Genomic DNA, 22,968 nt, shown 5'->3' on the forward strand with positions numbered 1-22,968 from the left:
AGCTCCATTTTAATAACTAGTATGTACAACTAAACAATTGTGTATAAATAATTGTGTATAAGAAAGTGTCCTTTTGTCTGTTTTAAAGTCCTGTTCTTATACGAAGCTATTGTGTAATGAAATACAACTTGTTTGATGACTTAATTTCCATAAAAAAAACTTGTGATAATTTAAAGTGTTTATATTTTTGTAGTGGATATTTAACCATATAAATATATTCAACTGCAAAAATTTCTTCCTCCCTGCAAGGCTAACGATCTTCATATAAAATATCTACAAATATAAGATACCTGTTGTCAGGGATGCCATCCAGTCCCACTCAGTTGTTGTTCCTGGCTCCCCCTGAACAACTGTCCAGCCAAGTTTACCTGTGAGTTCTCAAAGTGGGTTTTGTACACAATAAACCAAACCTTGTAAAATAAAGGTTTAAGTTACTAAAAACAGCTATCCAGTACAGTCTTGTCAGGTTAGTAACAAGAAAATAAGGAAATTAACTTTTCTAATACATTTCATACCTGGGTTACAGATGGCAAGTCTCTTACAGCAAGAAAGCATAAACATACCTTAGCATGGCATAGCATTTACTAACCTATAGCCTCAATTATAGTTCTTTGTGCTGTGGTCTCTCATCCAACCAAAGATCTTCTCAGGAATGTTCCAGAAGATGCCAGCTTCTGCTCCCAGTTTCCCCCTCCCATCATGTTACACATTAAGCACATGTTCCCACGATATACCCTATTACCATATTCCATTGTCTGGCCTTGAAGGAGATGAAGCTGGTGGTAATAAGAGTGCTGAAATCACAGGCACTTGTGAGTTCAACTAGGCCTTAGAATATTCACATTAACCCTTGCAAGGGAATTAGGGTGCTCAGCCCTTCTGTAAGACTAGAATTAAAATTATCCAGAACACAAAAGGGAAACATGACTGGTTATCTTCTGTGGCCCTGCTTCGGGTGGCAGCCTGGGAGAGGGCCTTCCCAGTCATGACTGGAAGTCGATCTGTCCCCTTTTGTTGCCATCTTCTGCCAGCAGGTGAAGAATTTTTTGTTTTATTTGGTGTTCCCTTCATGATCCCTCCTTTCTGTCTTATGTTTTGTTTTTGGTTTATATGTATATTGTAGCTTTGGTTTTAATTGTTTTAATGATGTACAGTTTTGTTGGTTTTAACAGTTTTCACGTTGTGGTTTTATTATGTACATTTCTAATTTGTTAGCTGCCTTGGCAGTCTTGATGAGGGTAGAATGGCTAGGCAGGTATACATTTTGTAAATAAAGAATGAAAAATTGGACTTACCACGATGGGCTATTTTCTTGTGGGGGCGAAGTCATCTTCCTCTGCATTACACCTACTACTTGCTCCAAGGCAGGGTTTATGCAAATTAAACTGATCCCTAAGAGGACCAGTAGGAAGTGGACCATCTCCAGTCCTGTCAAAACCAAGCTTCATGAAGTAAAACTAGAAAACTTATTATGTTAAACTTCCTCCTGTGGAAGCTGTTGGGGAGATTGGTAAATGAACTATATACAACCATGGCCTGAGCAGCTCCATACAGAGCCTGATGAAGATGACTTTGCCCAAACTGAAGAGAAGAAACCTTCACAGAAAGTTAAGAGTTTATTTCTCCTTCAGTTGGGGGGGGGGGAAGGGCTCAGGATCAGTGATCTCAGTGCTTTCTCAGTGGCGACTCCTCTCTGGTGGAATTAGCTCTCGGAGATCAGGGCCCTGCGGGACCTTATGCAGTTCCGCAGGGCCTGCAAGACGGAGCTCTTCCACCAGGCTTTCAATTAGGAGCTGCCCCGAGGGAGAACCATGTTCCCTGAAATCACCAAAACAGCCCGTGCCAGCCACACAATGTTAGATCTGGATCGACCACTAGGATGGTATAATGAAGGTCGACCGCCATCTTAAATTGTTAATCTTTTAATAACTTATTAGGATCACCATCTGTTAGCACTTTTTAATGTTGAAATTGTTTATATGGTTTTATGATTATTTAAATTACTTGTTTTATTCTTTCTGTAAGCCATCCTTGGCTCGAAGGGCGGGGTATAAATATAACAATTTTTTAAAATCTACCTGTTGAAGTACTCTGTGCCCAATGATGTTATAATTCTTTAAAAAATTAAAAATGATGACCAGGTGGCTGTCTTGCAAATTTCATCAACAACATTAGATGAAAATACCGCTAATGCTGCTGCTCGAGTAGAATGTGCAGTGACCAAACAGGTACAGTGCTCCATATGCTTTGAATATAGATTCTCAAATCCAGGAAGCAGTAGTAGCTTTTGAAAACTCTCTTCCTCAATGTGTGGATACCATCAATAAGGCATCCCAATAATCAAGAAGAGCTGTCTTTTTAATATATCGATGCAGAGCCCCACAAACCTAACTTTTGTGCCACAGTTCTCTTTTTAACGCACTAGATTTGGACAAAAGGAGAGTAAAATAACTTGTTAGCATGGAAAGAAGAACTAACCTTAGGAAGAAAAGATGGTCTAGTAAAGAATAACATCCTGTTGAAAGGTATATAATTCTTCCCTTACTGACAGCTCTGATATTCTTCTTGCTGAAGTAATTACTACAAGGAAGGCGACATTCAGGACAGCAACTTTAGCTGTTTTTCTCATAGCTTCAAAGGGAGGTTGAGTCAATGGCCTTTCAAGTTGGAAACTGAGTTGCTCCCTGCATAACGCATCTGATAAAGCTGGTGGAAGAGAGGATTTTGTCATTATCGAGCTTAAGAATAGATGATGATGCTGATAACTGCCTCTTTAAAGAATATAGGTAGAGACCCTGATGAAGCCCATCATGTAGAAAGAGGATTATGTCTTTTTCAGAAGGAAAGAGGGTCGTGTTTTCTCCTATACTGCTTGTAGAATGTGGTCCAGTTGAGTTTGTAAATGTGGATGGTAGATGGTTTGCAGGAAGCTAGCATGACCTCAACAACTTCTTGGGGAAAACCTAAGGCTCTATTTTCTATTTCCATGTGACTAATTGTAGCCATTCTTGCTCTGAGTGAAAGAGAGGACCTTGTTGTAGCAGGTCCAACGATGAGGATCCTCCAAGGCTGAGCCACTGCTATGCTGATGACAGCCAAAAACCAAAGCCCTCTAGAACAGAAGGGAGCAATCAGTATCATTTAGGCCCCCTCCCTCCAAACCCTATTGAGTATTTGGTAATCAACGGAAGAGGAGGAAAAGCATAAAGGAGACCTGCAGGCCAAGGATGAGTTACAATATCTTCTTCTGCTTGAGACATTTTGAATCAAGATAGGAACCTGGAGACTTCACAATTGTGTGGAGTTGCAAAGGAAAATATACAAGTATTCCCAAAAAGATGCACGGAAGACCATTGGAATTAGTGACCATTCCCTTGAGTCTGTTGCAGTCTCCTCAACCAGTTGGCGTCTCTGTTCAAGGAGTCCTGGAAGGTGCTGCACTTGAATACTTTTTCATTGTTCTCTCTAAGCTGAGTTACTGTGAGCTAGCTCACAGTTTTTTAGCCTCCAGCTCACACATTTGTGTCTTAGCTCAGGAAGGATGGCTTCAGAGCAAACTAATTTATGCAATAGCCAAATTGCTCGCTCACAACTTTAATGCCAGTAGCTCACAAAGTAGAATTTTTGCTCACAAGACTCCACAGCATAGAGGGAGCATTGCTTGCAAGGTTTTTTTTCTCAGAAGCAGAGTTGTCTCTTTCTGTAGGGTGTGAGATTGTATTCCCCCTGACAACTGATATGTGCTTGTGCTGTGATGTCGTCTGTCTTTGACTAGGACTTGCTTTCCAGCTATCAGATGCTTGAAAACTAGCAGTGCCAACCTGATCACATGCAACTCTAGCCAATTCATGCTGTGCATCTATGCTACTGTTGTCCACTTCCCCTGGGCCAGCTGACCCAGGCAATGGGCTCCCCAATCCAGAAGACTGGCATTGCTTGTCACAACCAAGGGATCCAAACAAATGAAGGATACTCCCTTTTTAAGATTGTTCTGATTGTGTAAGCCTAGTAAAACTGGGATTTTCCTGTGATGATGTCTTAGAATGTCCTGTTGGAATGGTAGGGAAGCCCATAAAAGGGAATGATAGTGAAAATGAGCCCAATGAATCGTGTCTGTGGCTGAAATCATGAGGCCCAGAATTTTGGATAGGACTACAACATCCTCTGACATCTTGGTTGCAAGGCTCTGAACAGTCTATATTAGTTTTTACTGCTTCTTTGTAAGACCTTTCCCCAAGAAGTGACAATCCCTGGATGATGATGATCTCAAAGGTCATCCAGCTTGGGATATATACTGGCAACCCTGAGTCTGGAGATATACCACCAAATCATGATCTTTGTAAATATTCTGGGAGATGACAATAGGCCAAATGGCAAAGCCCTTTACTGGTAGTGCAAATCAGTGTAGGCAAAGCGAAGAAATCGCTTAGAAGTAGAGTGGATAGGATTATGTAGGTATGCTTTCCTGAGGTTGATTGAGGCCAAAAAACTGCTTTGGTGGCGAGCCTCTAGAATGGATCTGAAAGATTCCATTTGAAATTTGCATTTAATAACCATCTTATTCAGGGACTTCAGATGCAGGATTGCTCTCCATTTGCCCAATTTATTCAGCACCAGGAAAAGGATGGAGTACGGGCCTTTGAAAAGCTGATCCTAAGGGACTTGGTTCTATGGCTCCAACTTGTAAGAGATGCTCTATGGCCTCAGATGTCATGGAATGCTGCTGAGTTCCTGGATCTGGAAGAAGGGATGGCAGACAGCTTACAAACTGTATTTTGTAACCATGTTGAATAATTTTCCTGACCCATCTGTCCTGTGTAGATCAGCTCCAAACATGGCTGAATAATTGAAACCAACATATCACACAGTCAGGTAAAGCTGGACTTTTTGTTGAACTGACGATTGTCTGCTCTGGGCTGACTGGAAGCTGCAGGCTAGGACCTGTTTCTGTTCCAATATGGCCTGCTACTTCTGTGGTCTCCATTAAGCCTTCCCCTGAAAGAGGAGCAGGGGGAGTGAAAGTTACCTTGTGAGCTCTTCCAAGTGAAAGAGGTGCTAGATGACATAGTTTTGCCTTTCTCTTTGGTTTTGACCAAAACCCTTTTCTAAAGCCAAATCCACAAAGCTACCAGCTAAAGAATTTCTCAGTCAAGAGAATTAGACTTGGACAGGAGGTCAACCTTCCAATGTTTAAGCCATAGATTGCAGTAACAATGTTGGCTGCTTGGTCTCAGGCACTGAACTGTAAAGGTGTCCACTGTGAGTGCTGCTGCTCTTTTGATGTTCAGCAATGTCCTTTTGTGGGTGAGAGGATCTGGGTTCAGGTTTCATAGGAGGTCATCCACCCGTGTCACAACAGCTCTGCAGAAATTGGAGAGAACTGCAGAACGACCATTGGAACTCACCGTGAAGGGTCCTTCTCCTCTGAGGCTTGGAGGGCATCTTGTGAGTGATTCCCATCCGCCATTCAGGAAGGCAGGAACAATGCAAACTTCCTGTGGTGGGAGTCACCCAGGCTCAGCTTGGGTGCTCTGAAAGCAGTATTCTAAGCTGAAAATACTCTAGGAATCTGATAACTCATAATATAGGTTATTAATCATAAGAATTAAAGGTAACAATAGAATCAGATAAATGGAACAGGAAGAAATAACACTATCTGATAGGAATCTGATTGACTCACTTCTCTCTGTAGGTAACTGTGAATAACAGAAATAATAGACAAACGTAAAGATGATGATGACCCGGGAGGGCCAAGAAGTTAGATGAGAGAAGGAGTCAAGATCGAGTAAAAGCTGAAAAGATTGGTAGGCTAACCTAACAAGCTGCTCTCCCTACTGAGGCAGGAAATGAACTGAGCCTGGGGTGACTCCCACGACAGGAAATAGGAAGTTTGAATTGTTCCTGCCTCCCTGAATGGTGGATGGGAATCACCCACAAGATGGCCTCCGCCTCAGGGGAGAAGACCTAATCACTAGGGAGAAGGCTTCACATGACTTCTTCAGTGCTACTTCATTTTTTCTGTCTGTGGGATCATTTAAAGCAGTCTCTCCATCCTTAGATAACACAGCCCCAGAAGGCAGAGCAGCCACCAGCATATTGACCAAGGGGACTTTTAAATTTTCAATAACAGAGTCAGGAAGGGAGTGGAGGTTTTTTTAGCTGTATAGTAAACAAGCTGTTGCCTGAATTAGGTACAGCCCATTCTGCTCATAGCTTCCTCAAAATGCTCAAAGGGGCAAACCAATGAAACCAACAACAGTTTCTTAAAGTCTCACTCATCTAGACTGGAAGAGGCCAAGGATTTAACCTAACCTGAGAAATCATGTTTACAGGTGAGTGCTTGGATTACTTTGGGTGAAAGTCTTGTAAAGTATTTTGCCTGGAATAATGTAGTGGACTGTGACGTCCTCCTTATTGGGGAGGACTATGTTCACTTTAAATGATCTCTTTATTATGTTTAACTGGGTAGATTCTGCTGCCACCAGGAAATTTTAAGGATTTCCAAACCTTTATGCTCTTTTTAATTTGGTAGACCGAGTTCAAGGCTTACGAGGAACTATGTGGTCCTGAGAAGTATTTCATTCAGAGCTGGTATAAACTTAAATAAAAGAGGATTTATTGAAATAAATACTAAATAAGAGGGTGATACAACGTAACTAGTAATGTGTAAATGATGTACAATTTCTTTGGTATCACACTCAATCTTTTCCCTCACTGACAGGGATCTTTTCATGTAACTTTGTAACACTTGTTTATCTCAATGCCTTATATGTTCACTGTTTCACTCCAGTCTGTTATGACTCTCAGACTTTCCTTTAACTTTACTTCACTTAAATTTTACTTTACTTTGTCCTATACATTTAGCTTTCAGCTCTCTTTCTCTTTCTCACTGAACAACCGCAGCTGTCCACTTCTAACTGCTTCAACACAGAACTGTCTGAACATCAACTGTCAACATCTAACTGAAACTAGACTGACTCACATACTCATCCAACCAGATTCACTTCCGAAACCCCTCCCCCTCTCTGTCAACCACCAATCATACCACACTTGCCTCTCTCAACCACTCAAGTCTATCTATCACATCCCTGCAACCAAACACCCACAAAAACAAGGCATCATTACATGGACCATCAAGACAGACCACCAAATATATTGACATGACTATTACCGCCATCTTTAAGCAATATTATTAGTATAGATCTGTTACCAGCACTTTGATACTGAATTGTTTTAGAAGGTTTTATGATTGTTCTAATTATTTATGTGTTTTTATCTGTTATGTAAGCTGCCCTGACCCTGCTTCCGTGGGGAGGGCGGGGTATAAATTGAACAAATAAATAAATTTCAGGTGTAGGGATGTCCTCCCTGACCCCTCCCCCTTTTTGTCAGATAGGACAGACTGGGTTTCTGTGTCATTCCTCATTATGCCCAGTTGATGGTAGTGGTGCATCATACTTGTGGGGCACATACTGATTGGCCTCACATATGGTGGAAAATCCAAGTCATATGAGAGTGGGCCCTTCCCCTGGGTTCTGGAGAGGAATTGGAAACAATCAGACAGGAACCTCAGCACCTTTTCAGCTCCTACCAAGGCATCTTTTTTGATATATAGGAAGCCTCCTGGGAAGGAATCTGAATGAAGGGTGTGTTGCCACTACAGAGCCTCTAAACAGGGCCTGCCCTCCCACTTTTCCCTTTGGAAACTGCAAGCTGCTGAGTAGAATATTACCAGGGAACAAAGCCCTGGGAGCCAGAGGCGGCTTCTGAAGACATAGGCATTTGAGGGAAGCCTCTGAAGCCCTGCTGTGACTAATCAAAGGTGCTTAGGATGGGTGGGAAACCTGCATAAAATGGAAAGGGTGACATCCCCACTATATGGGGAGGCAGCCCTGAGGGAATTGCCACAGCTGCACTGCTTTGGGCTGCCTGCACAGGCATTGTGGAGCTGGGGGAGGGGAATCCCAGCCATACCACAAGGGGGCCTACCTATACCAACAATGAAGCAGGGGGCTGGTGAGAGACCACCTATGTACCCACACCAGCTGATGCCCCAGAGGGATGAAAAGGCCCATCTGGAAGCCTTGGTGGCCGCTGGGCCAGAGATAAACTCTGGGGGATCATCAACAAGCAATCCTTGCCTATCACCACAACCCCAGGGCAGTTCTGGAGAGGTGAACAGTGAAGAACCAGCCCTTAAAGGAGCCTTGGCCTTCTTCCTCTTGGTCGCTGCCACAAGAAGCCTTAAGGCTGCTGAGGCAGTTGATTTGTTAAACTGCCTTGGGCATAGTAAATAGCTGGAAGCAGCTAGCCCAAAAAGCCCCAATAAACTAGGTTCTCTCTCTTTTTGGGCCTCCAAGAAGGTGCTGGCTAAGTAAGTCTTGCCTGAAGCAGGCAGGGCTTTCTGACTGGGGTCCTACTACTCTTCTTAGGGATCCGTTTAATTTGCAAAAACACTGCCTTGGAACAAGTAGTAAGCATAACCTAGAGAAGGATAACTTCCTCTCCACTGAAGTAGAATAGGACTGTACTGCCTGTAGAACTATTGTTTAGAAAATGTAGAAACTTCCACCATTCAAAGCAAGATTCATTTACATACACTACTACACCTCCCAAAAAATCCTTACATAGTAGTGACTTTCAACAAATTGTGTTTCCTTATCAATTTAAACAGCTATGCAACATGCAACTTGACATTTTTAGCAAAAAAATGAGCAATTCAACTACAATTAAATCATGACGATGAACATTATGAAGAACTGTTGACAAAAGTAAAATAGATGTGTTGAGTCAGCCAAGGTTCAACAATAGTGACATCTCCTCAGGAGAAGAGGAGCCCCATGTAGCCAGCTCTGAATCAGCAGAAGTTGGCAAGCAGAAAGATGAGCTGCAGGCTTGTCAGGGTCCATAGCTAACAGCTGGTGCAGAGTCACTGACACCCTCCAGCCCCAATTCAACAGGTGAAACTCAGTTGGTCCTTTCCAGTTCCCCAGGAAGAAGAAGAGCTGGATTTATACCTGTGAGGTAGGTGGGGCTGAGAGAGCTCTGAGAGAACTGCTCTTGAGAACAGTGGCTGACCCAAGGTCAGCCAGCTGGCTGCACATGGAGGAGTGGAGAATCAAACCCAGTTCTCCAGATTAGAGTCTGCTACTTTTAACCACTACACCAAACTGGTACGGTATCAGTATTACCCATACCCTTAGAGCACCACAGACAAACCCTACAGGAGAGATGACAAAGTGCATGCCTCCTGGCCCGATGCCATCTGCTTGCTGCTGCTTGCTGCTTTCCCGATGCCATCTGCTTGCTGCTGCTTGCAAAGATGAGTAGTTAAAGCTCTCTGACTCTATCAGATCCTGCCTTGTTCCTGCCACTCTTTTGACCATTCCCAGACTCTGCCCTTGAACCTGCCCATGGATAACTCCTGGACTTCCAGACCTTGTTGTACAGCCTGACCCTCGGACCAGACTACTGATGGCTCTCAACTCTGTGCTTTGACCTTGAACCAGAGTTCCACTATACTGCTTGAATTGACGCCCTTGCCTTACTCCTTCCATGTTCTGACGGTGCAGCCTGTGCCGTCCCTGGCCCAGCTCCTAACAAGTATGAATAGAATCTCCAATGTACTTAACTCACATTTCCAATATGTGTACACACCAAGCTTCGACCCTCTGAACTCCTAACAACCAGTTACAATGTTGCCATATCAGAGTTATTGAGTCATTAAGGTAAATACTAGGGGTATTCTGATATTTCCAGAATGACTTCTGCCATTAAACCAAATTTCTTAAGTGCACATCTGTATGAACACATCTGTATGAACACATCTCAGCTACAGCATGAATATTCTAATTATTTTTTCGGAGAATTCATAAATTCATATCCAATGACAGATTTAAGAAGCAGAAACAGATCCACAATTTAGAAGATTAGGAATGAGGATGGTATTTTAGTACCGCTATACTTAATGAAAATCCAGGAAACACAGACATTATGCATTTTTTGATCTTGCTCAACAGCCATTTCTCTACAATTAGAAATCATACTGTGCATCTATCATTAGAAATCCACTCCATGAAATAAATACAGGCTGGCAGCTCAGAGCAGTGTTTACAAGGTACTCAACCTGAACACCTTTTTCTTGGTTGTGGTTGTGACACCTTTGGGGCCCACAACAATGCTTGTCAAGTCACTTAGAATGGGGCACCTATTTTGGTCATCTGTTAAAAAAATCTCACATTAAGTTTCTGATTTGCTTTCAGGCAGTTAAAAAAGCAATTCTGGGGTTCTAAACTTCTGTTGAAGTGTAAATTAGAAGGTCAAACAATTGCTTTTTCATTTCTGCATTCACAACAACGCAGAATACAAAATAAGCTTTTAAATAAAATTTTATTTGCTTATATACAATAAAGGCAAAGATAAGTATGATTTCCTATTTTCCCTGTTTAAAGACGCACCATTTAGCCATTAAATATGCAGCCTAGTGAATAAGGCTAAATATTTACAAGACACACTAGTACCGCATAAGCACTTGTAAGATTTCATTGTAACAGCCACAAATATGTTAAAAACCTCCAGGGCTTTATAAAGAGCATCTAAATCCTGAAAAATAGGGGTTTTCTCCCTCTGAAGATGCCACTTAAAAATGCAAACCTTGCTTGCAGCTTTCTACATGAAAGTAAGATGGCAAACATGCAATGCAGTACAAATGTGATAATGGATCAGAAAACCCTCTTCATTTAGTCAGATGTGCAATTAAATCTTAGAACACTAATTTGTTACATTCCTTATCTAACACCATTAGTGTTACTTAAATAACTTTATTCTACTTAGTATATTTGCCTTCCATAAATCTTGACTAAGAGTTCAAGATTAAGAGCCGATAAAACGGTATCCATATCACAGAATACACATTTGATAAACAGTGGGAAATATACTACATGAAGTTAGAGACTGCTCCAGAAACAAAGGACTGAGCAGGGTTTTTTCCATGTGTTAAATAATTCGATTTTGTAACACTAATTCAGATGCCTTTTAATTCACTCCCTCTAAAGCAACTTCCAATGCAAATCCATTGAACAGGTAGCAGAAGCTGTTTTGTTACTTTACTAGCAAGCCAACAAATGTATGCAGTTTAACTTCAAGCACTTCTGCTTAGCTTGACTGTGGAACAAGCATGCTGGTACTGAACATGATCACAGGTGAGGACTACCAACTTAGTAGTTCTGTAAGAAGTCTGACTCATTCAAGATAATGTTCTGGAATGGAACAAGTACAAGTCTGAAGGATTCATTGGATTGAAGGAGAAATCAGAAAAATCTTTGGCCTCACCTCTGGGTTTCTGGATTAAACTGCATACCTTCTTCATCTAACTGAATTTCATTACAAACCTGTGCTCAAGGTTTCCAACTATGCTCCATAAATTATTTTACCATTTTAATTCAATGATTTAATACATGTCATATCATAGTCCTGAAGTCTTATAACTATGTTTGGTACATACATTTCACCTCAGCATAGTAAGAGACTCCATTCCATATATATAATTCAAAGAATCAGTACTGAACTGGAATTCCAATCGTCTGTGCTAATTTGTCTTCTGTAGTGTTTTGTCAGAGCTTGACACATTTCTGGGAAGAATGGGAGGGCAGTCTGAGGTTTAAGCAAATTTAATCCACAATCTTTTCTGTTGGAATATCAGAATTCTCTCTCTCTTCCAAAGAGTTATAGAGTCTATCAGATGTTGGTTCAGTAGGCATTGTTGGAGTCACAGTGTGTCCAAACCCTTGATAGTGACCCACAGGAGACGATGGTATGGAAGAGGAAGCAGAAATAGGGTCTTGAGTGGATGAAGACAGTAAACTTGTATGTTCATTCTGTTCATGATCTTCACCAAAAAACATTTTTCTTGGTTGACCAAATACTGTTCTTCCTGAAGACAAGACATTTTAATGAAGATTTTCTTGGCTTTGACACAATTAGAGAAGTACAAAATTGGCAAAATAAATGTTAGTAAATATATCAGTTTTATTTGCTAGAGATGCATTTTTTTACTTGCATGCATCACTTACCAACATTGCGAACCTGTTCAGATACATCTGCCCGGATATCAGAAATATCCCACATTGCAAGAAAGGAATCAAAGCAAGAGCCTTCTTCCGCTTCTTGCACATAAGGCTTGTAGGAAAAACTGTAGTGATGAGCAATTGCAGCAAAGAACATCTCCACACAGATGATAAAATCCTGAAATAAAAGGGGGAGGGAGAATTTCACTAATGTTTCATGACACAACTGCAGATTTGCCTTATATTCTTCACAGGATCTTCTTCAGATATAAAGGATGATTATTTTATGGAACAATAGCATCCCAAAACTTTAATGCAAAATATGATATCTAAGGCATTGCCAGCCAACGAGAGCCTCATAGTCAAATTAAATTATGGGCTACAAACATTATGCAGTCTACTAAAACTGTAACTTCTTTACCATGTCTTCCCATTTAATCAGATAGTGGACACAAAACCAAGGACAATGGCACCCTTCAAGAACCAAGTTATACAGCCCAGAAGGATGCCCTAGAAAGCGAGCAGTGTAGCTTGCTAACAGTAACACTCACTACTGTATCCACACTGAAACACCAGTTTGCATTCAAATAGTTATGTATAGTTATGTATTGTGGAGCAAGGAAACTGTTGTTCACACTAACAGCGCAATCCTATGTTTAGTTCACTCCGCACAGAATTCCACTGCAAATGACTGAATGAGCAGTCATAATATTTATGTTGAAAAGGTAACGATTTATTTCTCTAAAACGAGAGGAGTGTTTTTGTTCACCTTTATATTCACAACCACTATTCCTACTTACTTGTAATCCAGTTGCCACCTCTTCTACACTGTTCCATTCCCATGTATTATGCTCAGAGATAACACCAACTTTCACCAACAATGCAATAACTACAGCTTGCCTATAAAAAATATTGGCAACAAAAAGGTTAAGGACATCACTGTGCTCAAAACTCTGTAAGAGACACTGTTAAGAGACAGGTTCACTCTGTAAGCAAGTCAGAAAAGTATTAAGAACATGAGAGAAGCCATGTTGGATCAGGACAATGGCCCAACCAGTCCAACACTCTTGTGTCACACAGTGGCCAAAAGCCAGGTGCCATCAGGAGGTCCACCAATAGAGCCAGACTACAGAAGCCCTGCCACTGTTGCCACCCAAGCACCAGGAATACAGAGCATCACTGCCCCAGAGATAGTATTCCATTTATACCTTATGATTAATAGCCATTTATACCTTATGATTAATAGCACCTCTGCTCCATATGTTAATCTAATCTCCTCTTAAAGCTATGCTTGTAGCTACCACTACTTCCTGTGGCAGTTAAAATGCAAAGACAATAATACAGCACACCAGTGAAGTACTTGAATGGGACTTGGCAAATTCTGGTCAGACTTCACACAGGAACAGTGAACACACATCAGCCAGGATAAAGGAAGCTCTAGAGAAACTCTGGTACTTGGCTGAAAGATGGCTCCTAGAAAGAACAGATCTTTCTCCAGATAAAATTGTGTTCTGCACACACACACACTTTTGGCGCTGAACTAGAAAGTGCTGTTCACTTTCTGTAAGATTCAAAAGGCCCAATGCAGCAAAGTCCAAGCATTTTAAATTCTCATTGATTTTAATGGGTGAGTCATGTACCAGATAAATCTCTCACGTGGCAATAAATAAAATTTAGAAGTGCATAGTTTACCTTTGGATGGATCATGCTTTTGTTTTTTTATGAGTTTATAATCATTTCTTTAGCTAACAAAAGCACAAAGACAACTGGAAGCTTGTAGACAGGGCTGGTCTTACCTTTTAATTATTGTACCACACCTAGCATATTTAGACATTTATATACTAGCACCAATTCCCTTCATTATTTTAATATTTAGCTTTGTTTTTAACAAAATCAATGCAACTTGTAACTCTGCTTACAAATATTTCACTTACCAAAAAGAAACAAAAACCACCATCTTGACACACAGAAACTTGCCCACAGGTTTGATTGGGTTTAGTTCTTCCCGCAGTACTTTATAAAACAATACAAGGCAGTACATGGCAAACTAAAATAGAGGGATAAAATTCTTAGAACTCAAATATCTGAACAATGCAGGTTTTTCTTTTGACAAAATTAGTAAGTTGTATAGCAAAGCAAATATTGAGTCTATTCTTGTTCCAAATGTTTACACTCATAAGAACATAAGAGAAGCCAATGTTGGATCAGGCCAATGGCCCATCCAAGTCTAACACTCTGTCACACAGTGGCCAAGAATACCAGGTGCCATCAGGAGGTCCATCAGTGGGGCCAGGACACTAGAAGCTCTCCCACTGCCCCCCTCAAGCACCAAACTCATTTCTTAGTATAATGCTTCCAATACCAAATTGTAGATCATGGGGTTTTTTCCCTTACAAGCAGACAACAAGGAAATCGCTTATCTTATTCTTACTAGCACTATAATTCTCTTCACGCCAGTCATTAAAAATGTGCAAAACAACCCCAAGCAGGTATCAAAGAGTTTTCCAGAGCAAAGCTACCTACAAATCTTCTAGTATGAAATAACCATATATATTTGTATAAACGTATAAGTTGTCTGAGCTTCTTTCTAGAAAGAGTAATGCACATCAGAACTTTGTATAAGCTTTGCACCAAGGGCAATGCATATTCAGCTTTGGCAAAGAACCAGTGCCCAAGTAAAACTAGTAGCACATCCTCAAACTATGATCTCTCAGCTAACTTTCTATATAAATTTTTAAAAATATATATATATAGTTTTCCATTTTTTGAGATTATTTTTCACAGAGCTGCCAGTATAACTTTTAATAAAATCTTGAATTGAAAACCAGATACAAGTTAAACATGATGATAACTTCAATCCAAAACACAGTAAACACTGTTACTCACAAGCTGAGACATATTGTTGAATATGACTAAGTATGTCCAAGCATTTTTGAAGCTGAAATTCCCTTCATCATATACGCCAACAAGTTCACAGATTCTGAAAGAATTTAAACACAAACAAGTGTTCAAAAAACTCAGGAACTATGATATAAGTTCATGAGCCACTGGCAGAAGTCAGCAAGAATATTTCCATTAATCACAACTTTCTATTTCCAAATGGTCTCAGCAAAAATGACAGAATCAAGATCAAAATGCAGGCTTATGTGTGGCTTTACTCTGAAGTTTCAAATAATCCAGTTTGCCACAGCCTCCAAAGCCTCTCTCAAAATCTTACATAAATTACTGCATTAAAGAAAATTACTGCATGCTTCTGGTATGGAAATTCATCAACAAATTCTACAGAGAAGAATTTTTAATCATCAGATTTTTAAGGTTACCAGCAACCCAAGTTGATCAATAAAAGATTTAACCTACTATAACAGAAGGGCAAAGTACTAAAGTGCTTTTAAGTGGAGCACGAATTGGGAATGCTCATAATGTAACACTGCTGTACTGCACGCAACATGCAAGATGACTTGTTTTTGGCAAACAGTCTGGCCTGCATGTGCCATAACCAATGGTCTCCACATTTTGGCTGGGTATTTTTAAAAGTCAGAGGCACAGTCTTCTCTATTCCTTTTTCTCAAACAAAGTATATATAATTCTTTTGTGCTCACTGTCCACTGAGGGGGTTTTACATAAGGGAATGGAATGCCTGGGGTAACCACATCTTCCAACTCATGGCCCTAATGCTTAATCTGCTCAGGGAATGGAATGCCTGGGGTAACCACATTTTCCAACTCATGGCCCTAATGCTTAATCTCAGCATCTTGTCAGCAACCTAGAACAAAACAGTATACCTACAGCACAATATACTACAGATTTTCCTTGTTGGTCACTGTTGGATGCCTGGCAACTGTACCTATAGACCAATCCTTGGCTGAAATACATATGTACTTATAATCTGTCTAAATACATCACCAGAAAGCTGGTCAATGGTAGGTCTTTTTATGAGAAAGAATCAGAATAGTGTAATATGCTAGTATCACCAAAAGTTATTTTAAGGATTATTTAAATGGGTCACTGTCCCCATATAGAGAAACTCTTTGAGTGATTCCATAAAAGATGGCAAGGTAATCAAGTATAAAGATAATAATATAATATAAAGAGGAGAACTGCAGCCTAGACAGGCTCCACTGAGATCAGATAGAGCCACTATTCTAGATGATCATCTGTTACAAAGGCAACCATAAAGTTTTGACAGTCACCTGGAGCAAATAGCAACTGCTAAGCACCTCAGAGGTACATTGCACCTGCTCTGTAGGCAGCACCACTCTTCATAGTGTTCCACATGCACAGCACTTACACTAGAAGTCTCATACAAATTAGCTAATAGCCCCTTACGGCTAAAAGAAAATAAAAGTTCAATGGCAGCTCCATAGCACTGTCTTGTATGCCACTACATCTTTATCACTAGAAGGAAGAGGAAACTGCAATATCATCAGAACAGGAAGATGCAAAATGGTTGAAAAGAACAGGAAAGTGACACAGAATATCATCTATACACAGCATTATATAGGAGCACGGTTCTCAACACTTACAAAGCGATAATAGTGGTGAATGGTCTGACAACAGTATACTGCAAAACACCCAGCTTGCATCTGAACAACAGTGCCCTGCAAAAACGGCACACAAAAGGTGTCAGTACAATACAGCAACAGAAGCTGCTACATGTTTTTTGTCACACAATTTACATCAAGAGTCTTAATAAGTCTTTCATAGCCAAAGTGAGTAGCCAAAGAGTTGTTCCAAAGACTACCTTCTCAAATACAGTACAGTGGAGAACTGAGATCAAAATAACATTTTATTGCCAAAGAAAACATAAAAACCATTTGTAAGAGTTACAGCAGCCCTCACAAGCCATTATGTATTTTTCAATCCATGTATATAAAAAGTAACAGCTAGAATTTCATGCTAGACTCCTGCAGTTTAACCCTTTTGTAACAGTTAATAGAACAAATTACAGAAAATAATCAGTTGAGTATATTTTCTCATTTCAGGAATCCCTAAAATATATTTATTAAAATCCTAAGCCACAGTTCAGTGATTTGTCTGAAGAAAACAAGCTGTTCTATTCTACCATCTAACCATCACTAAAGAAGCTTCCAACTAATATTCAACATCTCCTCCTCACAGCTCCTCTTAGGTAACCCAACTTGTCCCAATATATTTTCACCTTTGAACATCTTATGAGTAAAAAGAGGTATCCATCAGTTTGCATCTCCAACAATGCTCCCATACAACTGCATACATTTTTCTTGGTGTGGCAGTACTACAAAATGTATGAGTTTTCTTCCAGCAATTCAGCTAATCAAATGCATTCAAATGTATGCAGCTCTTAATTTTTAAAAAAATAAGAATCCTTTTCCATTACAGTTTATACATAGCACTTCTTGACAATTTCATCAACATTACACACATTTTAAAGCTTTACACTGACCACCTACTGTTCAAATGCAATTAATGGCTTGCTAAGTCTCATATGAACATTGCATTTTAGTGATTATTTATTTATTTATTTTTGGGATTTCTATCCCGCCCTATCCAGTAGCTCAGGGCGGCTAACAACATCGTATAAATACTAAAACAATAAAACAGTTTTTCATACAATAAAATTGGTGCTAAAATCTATACAATCTATAGAGTTTACAGAATGCTCAGCGACTTGTTTCCTGCCTGCGATCTTAATGGTAAAAGCGTCACAGCTCAAACAGACTGATCAACCTCATAGGGTCTGATGGATGGGCGATACAGCGAAGGTAGTGTACGATGGTAGTGGCGGCGGCTCCTATCCAAAGGCCTGGTGGAAGAGCTCCGTCTTACAGGCCCTGCGGAACTGCACTAGGTCCCGCAGGGCCCGAATCTCCTCCGGGAGCTCATTCCACCAGGAAGGAGCCGCCTCCGAAAAAGCCCTAGATCTCGTATGGGCCAACCTCGCTGCTCGGGGGGCTGGAACTACCAGCCGATGGAGCATCCCCAATCTCAGTGCTCTTGAGGGAACGTACGGGAAGAGACGGTCCCTTAGATAGGCAGGACCCTGGCCATTCAGGGCTTTAAAGGTAAGTACCAGCACTTTGAAGCGAATCCGGTATGCTATAGGCAGCCAGTGCAGCGCTTGCAGCACAGGCCGGATGCGGTCTCGCCTGTAAAGACCCATCAACAGCCTGGCTGCAGCATTCTGCACTAGCTGCAGCTTCCGGATTTGCGACAGAGGCAATCTGCAAATACTGGGAAAAGATAAGGCATCGGGTATTCATTTTACTCCACTAATTGTAAAAGTATCCACTGTCAAACCAACTGACAAAGCAGATGATCTCACATAACCATTAAGTCATTTTCTGGCCAATTTAAAGGTAGAATCCTAAGGTTCTATCTGCTAATTTACTTTGAGCTGTACTACATTTCTGATACCCCCCCCCAATATTCCAAGGGTTCAACAATCCCCAGAAGCCACATTGCAGAGAGCACAAAAAGCTGTAGAATGGGGGGGGGGGGTCCATTCTGCACTTTTACCACAAAATACTGCTCTTAAAAGAGAGGTCACAAATGCTAAAAATTACCAATATTTACCCTACCTAGACATAACCATAACTGTATTTTTGCAGTCATATCCATAGACTCTATTCCACTGTATGCAAGCAACAAGTTGAATGATCATCTTAATATCTATTATAGATATCCCATTATTTGATAAACACAACTATGAGATGCTCATTATCCCATGGTGGAATCCCAAATAAAACGTACTAGAAGTAAACTGCACTTGAATTTAATTTCACTTGCAGAAATTTTCTGATGATCCTTAGCCAAAACTTAATTAGAATAATCTCCTTCAACTACAGTCACTATATTAGAACAATTTATTATAATTCTTTTTTCAATGAAAAATATTTCTATAAATTATTTCTGTAAATCACTTTGTGCATCAAGATTTTATGATCCATACTAGATCAATTTCCACAAATACTCAAAGGGGGGAGGGGGGAAGTACTTACTCTCCCATAGCCCAAGGTGGACAGCAGCACAATGGTGGTAGATGTTTCTGCTGATCTTTTGCTTCTATGATTAATACCAGATTTGGATATTGATTGGTCAGATAATTTGAAAGAAAGACCATGAAGTTATAGATGACATAGGCTTCATAGCATTCTCTACAAGTATCCACATAAATTGCAATTTTGGGGTATTTCAATGCTATCCACTATCAAGAAAGAGACATTAAGAAATTAGAAAAAATGCTCACTGTAAGCAAATAAGCTTATAGTTACGATTATGTATTAATCACAAATTCAGTAGCAAAGAACCACAGTAAAGATTTTAATAGTTAAAGATTTATAGTCCTATACAGAGCATATTTACATAAAGCAAGCACCACTGAATTCAACAGGACTTACAAACATCCATTACAACCTTTGTTTGACTCACCGCTGCTAAGTATATAATGCCAATGGTATGCTAAATGATGTACTGAAAGGAAATAACTTAGTCTCCACCCATATGACATTTAACCCATATTAAATATAGATGTGCATAAATCCATATTCAATTGTATAACATGCTATTATTTACTGTGATATCCAATAAAAGCAATACACTTAAAATATTTCACTCCTACTTCTTTGGCTAACCTTAACGGAAATTATCTTGACATGTCCCCAAACATACACACTGTATTTTCACAAAAAAAAAAATGATTAGTATATTAAGTGAAACAAACCATATGCAAAGTTCACAGAATTCTGAAGCTGGCTTACAAAGAACAGGAAAATAAACAAGCTGATAGCTAGAAGACACTTACACTGTCTAGACTGTAAATTGGCACCATCCATAGAATCCTGTCATAACAAAACACATTTGCAATTAATCAATGTATTCTTTATATTGCTTTAAGGAAAAACTTCCAGCAGCACAGATACAGTTACCTTATTATTGGTTTTTGTAATTCAGGTTGAGTATAATGAACCAAATGTTGCAATATTCCCCAAAGAGATATTGGTATCGTCATCAGTAAAAAGATTCCAGCAATAAACCATGCCTTGGTTTGGATTCCAACCTTAAAGAACATAATAAGATGCAAATTACAGTAAAATATTTAAACTGTAACGGCAATATACTAGTGAAGCAATCCATAAAAGACATTCAAACTAAACTTGCTGATGCTGAAACAACCCTACCGTAATTACAGCTGGTGTGATGTAGCAGTTGGCTTAAGCAAGTCTGAGAGATCTAGGTTTAAATGCCCACTTGCCACAAAACTTAGTAGGTGACCTTGAACCAGTGGTTCTCTCTGAACTTAACATACTTCAAAGTATCACAGTGAGGACAAATGAAGGAGAGAACCTGCACTCACTGGAGGAAGAACAGGGCAAATATAAACAGGATCAATCTATTCTACTATAAACAGATGCTTGCTTGCAAATTTTAATTATTAATTTCTGAAGCTGTACTTTGATTAGGGTTGTAAGAATAGATAAATGTCTAGTTAAGTACAACAGCTACACAGAAAACAAGGGTTTTTTTCTGTACTAAAAGTCAACATTGGCCCAGATCACACGGCTATCCTGAAGCGTGGCAAAGAAGCGGCACAATCACACCGGCAATCGCTAAGCACCGCTTCCATGGCAAACCGGAATTTTTTTCCCCTCACCGACATTCGTGCATACACTGTTGGGCGCTTGTGCACATCCTGTGGAGACTAAAAAAAACCCATCCGATTTGCGAGAGGACATGGACGGGCGCCGGATGCCACGGGATTCAAGCGGAAACGCGATCAGACGCCTGCCCCTGCCCCGCGGTTTCCAGGAACTAGTGCGCTTTCTGCAGTAGTTTTTTACTCCGCATCTTCGGCAGGAAGCCACGGGTTAGCCACGGGTGCACTATGCTTCCCAGATGTTGCGGTGTGATCACGCACCGAAAATCCAATTGTCATTCGTGTCTTTAGCACGGCAACTTCTCTATATGAACGGGGCCTTAGTTGTACTTCACTGGCTGGGAATGACCAGGACTGTATGGTCCACCACATCATTTAAGTAATACTTTAAGACAAAAAGCATGCACATATTTAAGGGATAAACATACATAATGATGCTGTATATCCCAGGTATACACTGCCTGTGCCTTTTCATATACATGCATCTTCTAAATTTTACTGTTAAAAAAAACAGTGATATATTTTTTCATTATTATATAAACAGCCATAAAGGTTCTAGTAGATGCCATGGAAAAATATATATTTAATCAGTGTCTTCAAGTGGCTCTGCCCATCTGCGGCAGTAGTACCAAGCAAATTAGAACAGTAAATGAAAAAAGGTCAAATGGAAGAACTGCCCTATTTGGTGTTTGATGCTACCAACGCTGGTTGTGAACCTACTGCTAAAAGACAGAGATTGATGTTACTATTTAAGGTCTAGCCACAGCACACAGAAACCTTGATGCATCTTAAAAACCTAGTGGAAGTAATATTTACCACTAAAGCGAATCTCCCTGTTCTGCAGATACTTGTCCTCTCCTGACATTTTTGCTGTCTCGCCATCTGGAACTCTTAACTGTAGAGACCTGCACCTATACAGAGGCTGAAATCTCCACTTCTTGCCATTTCTCCCCAGGTCACCTGTGCTGCGTCTAGGTTACCGGGGATCAAGTTTTCAACTTTCTGAGACTTGTGGCAGACATGAACTGCCCGGATCCCAGAACAAGCCCCTCAAGGCCGAGTTGGCCTGCCGAGATTTTAGCAGACGCCTTTTTCTTTTGTGACCTCAATCCTGAACTAGGTGGCAGCTCCTACCCAGAAGCTCCTCAGACAGAAGAAGAAGAAGAACGCCCATCTCTCGAACAAACCACCCGGGGGCACGGCCTGTAGCCTCCAAGGCCTACAAAGAGGGCGCAAACTCCCCCAACCGCGTCTCCGTAAAGAGTAGGGGAAAGTTCGCCCGTGACGCATTAACTGTTGCGCGCAGCCCCCCCCCCCACCGAGGATGTCAACCAGGCACCCCTCCGCCTGCCCACCCCCAGGATCCGGGGGGTGCCCAGGGATGCCCGTCGCCAGGTGGGACCCGGGGATCCCCTGGAATTACAGCTCATCTCCAGACTACAGAGACCAGTCCCCGCCGCCCCGCCCCGGCGAGACAAGGGGTGCTGGACTGAGGTAACCCAGCCTGGGTCCGTCAGCCCCGTCCTCCGTCCGCTCCCCTCCTTCGACGAGGGTCTGGCGGGGGGTGTGTGTGCTCGGAGCCCCCTCGGGGAGCCTTTCCGCCGCGGCCCCTCCCCGCTCACCTCCAGCTTCTGCAGCTCCCACACGCACAGCGGCAGGACCACCAGCAGCCCCACCACGTAGATGGTGGCCACCAGCGGCCGGATCCAGCGCCGCCAGTTCCCGCAGGTGCACGGCATGGCGCCGCTCTCGTAGCAAGGCCCTCAGCGCAGCCTCGGGTCCGACGGGATGCCCCCCCGCCGCCGCCGCCGCGGCCTCCGGGTCACGGGCCCAGCACCAGGCCGGCTCCACAGCCGTTCTGCGGAGGGGAGAAGCTCCCCAGCGGCATCCCGGCCGCTGCGACGGTTGCCGCTCCCCCGGTCCCCCGCCCCGCCCATCTGCCGGCCTCCTCCTTTCGTCTCAGTCTCTGTCTCCTTCCTGCACGCAACAGCCGCCTCGAGGAGGGCGCTTTGGCCCCGCCCCGCAGAACCCGCAGGCTCCCCGAGGCCACGCCCCCTCTTCTTCTCAAAGCAAGGCCGGCCGTTGGCCACGCCCCTCCCGCGCCCTCTTTGAGGTCCAAGAGAGGCGCTTACTCTAAGGGCGGTGCTAACGGCGCTTCCGGCATTTACAAACAAACGCACGCCCCCTTTCGGTGTCGAGAAGCTATGCATCATCGTGCGGCTATTCATGAGCATAGTCAGGCGTGATCAGGTGGTATTCTTTCTTGTTAGT

At 41.6% G+C, this 22,968-nt stretch overlaps 1 protein-coding gene across 1 annotated transcript; it reads right to left on the minus strand.

Annotated features, from left to right (window-relative positions):
* Window positions 1–10,445: 10,445 nt before the first annotated feature.
* Window positions 10,446–22,677, minus strand: TMEM184C (transmembrane protein 184C). Its single transcript, XM_015418460.1, has 10 exons — window positions 22,320–22,677; window positions 19,970–20,100; window positions 19,846–19,882; window positions 19,043–19,248; window positions 16,589–16,663; window positions 14,952–15,045; window positions 14,000–14,112; window positions 12,866–12,965; window positions 12,072–12,243; window positions 10,446–11,932 (listed from the first exon to the last, which is right to left on the minus strand). The coding sequence occupies exons 1-10, from the start codon at window positions 22,434–22,436 to the stop codon at window positions 11,670–11,672; spliced, it is 1,308 nt and encodes a 435-aa protein (XP_015273946.1). The 5' UTR covers window positions 22,437–22,677; the 3' UTR covers window positions 10,446–11,669.
* Between the last annotated feature and the right edge of the window lie 291 nt (window positions 22,678–22,968).

The sequence above is a fragment of the Gekko japonicus genome, unplaced genomic scaffold (genome assembly GCF_001447785.1).
Source record: "Gekko japonicus isolate JY-2015 unplaced genomic scaffold, Gekko_japonicus_V1.1 scaffold148, whole genome shotgun sequence".
NCBI lineage: Eukaryota > Metazoa > Chordata > Lepidosauria > Squamata > Gekkonidae > Gekko > Gekko japonicus.